The sequence below is a fragment of the Hypanus sabinus genome, unplaced genomic scaffold, assembly GCF_030144855.1.
Source record: "Hypanus sabinus isolate sHypSab1 unplaced genomic scaffold, sHypSab1.hap1 scaffold_542, whole genome shotgun sequence".
Classification (NCBI taxonomy): Eukaryota; Metazoa; Chordata; class Chondrichthyes; order Myliobatiformes; family Dasyatidae; genus Hypanus; species Hypanus sabinus.
In genome coordinates this window covers 176,668-182,667 of record NW_026781403.1, presented here as the reverse complement: position 1 = coordinate 182,667, position 6,000 = coordinate 176,668, and the positions used below count along the sequence as shown (strand labels likewise).

The window sequence follows — 6,000 nt, the reverse complement described above, 5'->3', positions numbered from 1 at the left end:
TTCAGCCGTGACACTATCTCTGATCATCAGTTCCTCGCCCCCACCTCTTTTGCCTCCCTCCCTGACCTTTCTGAAATGTGGTGGGACAGCCAGTGCTTGCTGCCCTCCTTCCTTCACGTGCCCACAGCTTACGGACCCAAACACGTCACCTTTGGAATGTTTGTGGAAACCCACGCATTCACGGGGAGAGCGTACAAATCCGTGCAGACAGCAGCGGGGGTTGAACCCAGGTCTCTGGCACTGTATAACGACACACCAACTGCTACCCTACTGTACTGCTCATCTTGGTACATGTGACAATAATATACCAATTTACTGATTTACACTCAGAGGTCACTTTGTTAGGTACACCAATACACCCGTTCGTTAATGAAAATATCTAATCAGCCAATCACGTGGTAGCAATTCCATGCATAGAAGCATGCAGATGTGGTCAAGAGGTTCAGATGTTGTTCAGACCAAACACCAGAATGGGGAAGAAATGTGATCTAAGTGAGTTTGACTATGGAATGTTTGTTGGTGCCAGATGGGGTGGTTTGAGTATTTCAGAAACTGCTGATCTCCTGGGATTTTCACTCACAATAGTCTCTAGAGTAGGGGTTCCCTGTATTTTTATGTCATGGACTAATATCATTTAGCAAGGGGTCTGTGGACCACTGCTCTAGAGTTTACAGAGAAAGGTATGAAGAACAAAAAACATCCAGTAAGCAGCAGTTCTGTGGGCAAAAGTGCCTTGTTAATGAGAGAGGTCAGAGGAGAATGGCCAGACTGGTTCAAGCTGACAGTAACTCAAATAACCACACGTTACAACAGTGGTGTGCAGAAGAGCATCTCTGAACACACGTCATGTTGAACTACAGCTACAGCAGCAGAAGACCACAAATATTCACGGAAGGGTCTCCGCTCTAAACATCGACTGTTTACTCTTTTCCATAGATGCTTTAAATTTCTCCAGCAGTTTGTGTTTTGGTTTGGATTTCCAACATCTGCATACTTGCTCAGGTATGTGGTCCCTGCTATGTCCAAGTGGCATATTTTTTACATACGGTAAACCTTCAGAATTAGATTCATTATCACTTAGCTGTATATAATGAAATTTGTTTTACAGGGCAAAAATCATAAAGTTACTGTAAATTACAAACTGGTTAAAAAATGCCAAAACCAACAGGATCTCAACATGTCAGGCAGTCTCAATGGAAATGAATAGATAGTAAGACGTTTTGGGCTGAGGAAGGGGGAAGATGGCAGAATAAGAAGTTGGGGAGAGGGGAAAGAGGATAACTAGAAGGTGACAGGTGAAGCCAGGTGGGTGGGAGAGGTCAAGGGCTGGAGAGGAAGGAATCTGACAGGAGAGGAGAGTGGGCATTAGGAGAAAGGGAAGGAGGAGGGGACCCAGGGGAGTTGATAGGCAGATGGAAAGAGGTAAAAGGTCAGGGTGAGGAATAGAGGAAGGCTTGGGAGCAAGGAAGAACTTGCACCTTTAACAAAGTCATTTCCTGAGTGAACTAACAGCAAGTTACCAAAATGAAGGATTGTGCTGGGAAAGTTCCCTGGTGAATAAACATATCAGAAAATCTAGAAGGTAGCTGGGTAGGAATGTTTAGAACAGGGGTTTCCAACTTGGGGTCTATGGCATAAAAAAAGGTTGAAACCCCGGGTCTGAAGGGATAAGGCCAAATGAAGGCATCTGGGATTAGATTAGGCCAGGGCTTCCCAACCTGGGGTCCACCAACCTCTTGGTTAATGGTAGGGGTCCACGGCATGAAAAAAAGGTCGGGAACCCCTGGTTTAGACAAACATCTTGGTCAGCATGGATCAATTGGGCCGAAGGGCTTGTTTCAACGCTGCGTAGCTCTACGTGGATTCTTGAGTGATTGAACGGGGGACGGGCCGAGCGGCCTCCCGGGATGTTTCGAACCACCCCTGCTGTCTTCTATCAAACCGTTTTAATTTCGTCCCGTTTTTCGTGTTAAGAGGCTCTGTTACAAATCTGTAGCCCTCGCTCTCCACACACACAGATGTGACTGCTTTCCAGCAGTTTCTGGTTTATATTGGTGTAACAGGGAGAAAAAAAAAGGGGAAATTGACTATTCCCTGATCAGCGAGGTGGGAGGAGTCCAGACGTGGAGATTTGGAGAGGAGAACAGGCAAATCTGATTTCCTCGATTTCCAGAGGAAGGGCTCCCGACTGGAGTTTGGGGCGAGTTTGGCTGGGTGTGGCCGGTCTGTACTTAGAATTGAACGGCCGCTGACAGACAGGCTGGGACCCTCAAATGTCTGTGGTAAGACTTCAGTCCGAAACTTTCCAGTGAAACTACGCACCCGGAAGTTAGACGGAGGCGGAGGAAATTAACTTTAAAACGCTGGCATAAGTAATTTTTTTTAAAGGGAAAAAAGTTCTTGGGTGTAGAGCTCCCACCGTGCGGGGCGAGTTTTGAAATTTGGCTTGTGACATTTATTGCAAGCCATTGGAAGCACGAAATAGATTTAAAGATTCTTCTAAAGTTGGGTGGTCGGCACTTTCTAATTCTCTCAGACTGGTTACATAGAGTGGGTCCTCACCTTCCCTCCCTCTCTGGGTCTCTGTCCGCCCGCCCCAGTCACCACGCTGTGAGTTGGAGAGATTCCCGTGACTCAGATCCGGACTGACACTCCCCGGGAAAATTCCAAGAGCGGGGCGAAGGAGTGGCGGGACTTTGGAGAGGGAGCGCCACGTTGTGAGGGAAGTGGGTCCAGAGAGAGAGGGAGCACTGCGGGGAAGGGCGGGTGCACTGAGATTGAGGCTGGAACCCACCTTCTCCAGACCAGGAAAATTGAGGATTGTTAGGGGCTTGGGGTGGTTGGGGAATTAGGAGTTGGTGGTTAAGCCTAGGGGTGAGGGGTTAAAGTCAGGGTTAGGCATTAAGGGTCAGGGGTTAGTGGTTATGGTCAGGGATTAGTAGTTAAGGTTAGGGCTGGAGTTAGGGTTGGGGTTTCATGGTTAAGGTCAAGGGTTAGTAATTAAGGTTAGGTGTTAGGTTAAGGTCCGGTTTGGTGATTAAGGTTAGGTATTGGGTCAGGGATTAAGGTAAAGGTCAGGGGTCAGGGATAAAATTATCGAGGTGGGTATCATTGCAACATTTAAGGGGCACCTTGACAGGTATATGGAAAGGAAAGTCTGGGAGGTTATGGGCCCAATGTGAGAAATTGGATCCATTGTGAGCTTGTTGGGCTGAATGGCCTCTTCCTGCTGTATCTGACGGTGACTGTAACGTTAGGCATGGTTTCACTCTCTGACCTGACGGCCTCCTCTCCCCGCTCCCCACAGCTCTAGGAGGATGGGATGGAAGCAGGGGCTGCTCGCCTCGTGAATCCCCCACCTCACCCCGAGACCAACCCAGAGGCCAGACACAGACTGGCACCCCTCAGCCCTGGGTGCAGACACCCCCTGAATGGGCAGCATCTCTCCGGCTGTGGAGCGACAACCGCCCCGGACCGGGAAGCGCCCAGTGGGATTCCGGACGAACAGCCGGCACCGGACACCGAGAGCTCTGGCCAGGCAGCGGACGGGACCACAGCTCTGGGGCTGGAGGAGCCCGGTGGCCAGCTGCCCATCATGAACTGGGAAGCCCTGGAGAGCCACATAGCGGGCCTGCAGCTGCAGGAATCGGAGAGGAGAGCCCGCGAAGGACCCCGGCTCCAGCCGATGGAGACACCACCCTCGGTGAGAGCCTGACTGGGGGATGCATCTATAAACAAGGCAAAGTGTCTACCAGGCCGTGATGGGGGAGCCAGGGAGGGAGGATGTGGTGGAGGGTAGGGATAACCCTCCGGTCGGCCGGCATCTGTGGAGTGAGGGATGGACGGAAGGGTGGAGCAGGTCTGGGACCAGGAGGGGCAGAGGTAGGGGTAGATATAGGAGTCTGGGGAAAAGCATGGGGGAGGTGCTGGAGGGCAGCAAAGAGGGGACAGATAGGGCAAAGGAAAGGGAGGGAGGAGTACCTGGGTGGTGGATTGGGGAGGGGGAGGTGTCCAGACCAGAGGAAGGGCCAGTGCACCGGGGGAGAAGAGGGATGGGTATCTAGGTTGGGTGATGAGGTGGGGGAGGGGGTACAGAGAGGGGTGAGATGTATCTGGGGAGAGGGTGTGAAGGAGGAGGAAAGTTATCTCGGGAGGGTGGGGAGAAGGAAAGGTGTCTGGGGTGGGAAATGCGGTGACGAGAAGGTGGGAAAGAGGGGAATAGTGGACGGAAAGAGATGCTGCCCATCTCCGAGACACTGGCTCTTTCCATTCCAGCCCACGGGCCGGAGGCGGTCGGATGGGACACAGCGGCTTGTCTCCTGGCACCGGGCAGACAGCACGGCCTGGAAGGCGTTGGGAGCCACCATCGGCTGCGAATCCAGGTGAGGAGGGAGCACCAATCCTCAGCGTCGCCTGGGACCCAGCATTCGTGGCACCTTTAGTGGGGCAGGGGGGTCACAGGGCAGTGTGTTGCCTCCTTAAGGAGAGGGCCCCATCCTGTGTCAGGAGTGGAGACCAGGGAGGGGCAGTAGGGAGAGAGTATTCCCCCCAACACCTGAGGCCAGTCACAGGAATGGACCTGTCTGACCAGTAATCACGTGGCCTCGGGGGAATTCCAGCAGAAACTGGGGAAACGATTGTGACATTGAACATAACACTGCAGCCCTTCAGCCCCCAATGTTGTGCCAGCCCTTTAACCTACTCCAAGATCAATCTAACCCTTCCTTCCTCCCCCACCACGTCTATCCCCTCTTCGCCACCATCTATGTGTCTGTCTACGTTTTTTAAATGTCCCTAATGTAGCTACCTCTACTACCATCCTTACCACACACTTACCACTCTATGTAAAAGATCAAACTTACCTCTGACACTTCCCTCCAATCACCTTAAAATTCTGCCCCTCATATTAACCATTTCCACCCTAGGAGAAAGTCTCTGGTTGGCCACTCCATCTTGTACACCTCTATCAAGTTACCTCTCATCCTCCTTCACTCCAAAGAGGAAAGCCCTAGCCCACACAACCTCTCCTCACAAGACACGCTGTCTAATCCAGGCAGCATCCTGGTGAATCTCCTCTGCACCCTCTCTAAAGCTTCCACATCCTTCCTATAATGAGGCGACCAGAACTGAACACAATATTCCAAGTGTTTAAATCCTTTTCGTTTAATAGAGCTATGGTTAGGAGGGCAAAGGCAAGATTAAGTCCCATAGCACTTTATAAGTGTAATCAACCGATGAGATGGGACCAATTAGCAGCACATCTTCCTGTCAGTAGATGGGGAACCATTACAAAGGTGGGAGTGGGGGGGATATTTAAAAGAGATGTACAGGTTAAATATTTTATTTCCACAGAGGGTGATGGGTGCCTGGAATGTGCTGCCGGGGTGGTGTTGGAGACGGATGCCATAGTGGTGTTTACAAGTCTGTTGGATCAACCGACACGTGAGCAGCCAGAAGTCACGGTGCACAGCGACACAAGTAGAAAGAGGGAGGCAGTCCTGAGGAAAGAATACAGGGACTTGGGAAGGAAGCTGAGAAGCAGGACTTAAAGGGTAGTAATCTCCGGATTGCCATGCACAGAATAAGGTAGTAGATAAACGCGTGGCTGAAGAATTGTAGCAGGAAGCAGGGATTTAGATTTCTGGATAATTGGGATGACTTCTGGGCAGGTGTGACCTGTACAAAAGTGACAGGTTGCACTTAAATCCAAGGGGAGCCAATGTTCTTGTAGGCAAGTTTACTAGAGCTGTTGGGAGGGGTCTAAACTAATATGGCAGGAGGGTGGGAACCAGGATGACAGAGCTGAGGATGAGCCAGCAGGTTTACAAGTAGATGATGGGTGTAACATGAATGTAAGGACGGACAAGCCAATGATTGGATACACATGCAGATAGAGCAAAGAGTTAAATTGTACCACAGAGCCAAAATTCAAAAGGGCAAAGAATGCAGGACTGAAGGTGCTGTATTTAAATGTATGTAGCATTCAGAATAAGGTGGACG

At 50.7% G+C, this 6,000-nt stretch overlaps 1 protein-coding gene across 2 annotated transcripts in view; it reads left to right on the top strand.

The window, feature by feature from the left end:
- Positions 1-2,115: 2,115 nt before the first annotated feature.
- Positions 2,116-6,000, top strand: part of LOC132389348 (schwannomin-interacting protein 1-like) — a 29,724-nt gene continuing 25,839 nt past the window's right edge. For both annotated transcript variants that reach the window (XM_059961858.1, XM_059961859.1), the window contains exons 1-3: positions 2,116-2,282; positions 3,308-3,703; positions 4,276-4,382. In XM_059961858.1, the coding sequence (XP_059817841.1) occupies positions 3,323-3,703; positions 4,276-4,382 (488 nt within the window). In that variant the 5' untranslated portion in view covers positions 2,116-2,282; positions 3,308-3,322. The remainder of the gene's footprint in view (positions 2,283-3,307; positions 3,704-4,275; positions 4,383-6,000) is intronic.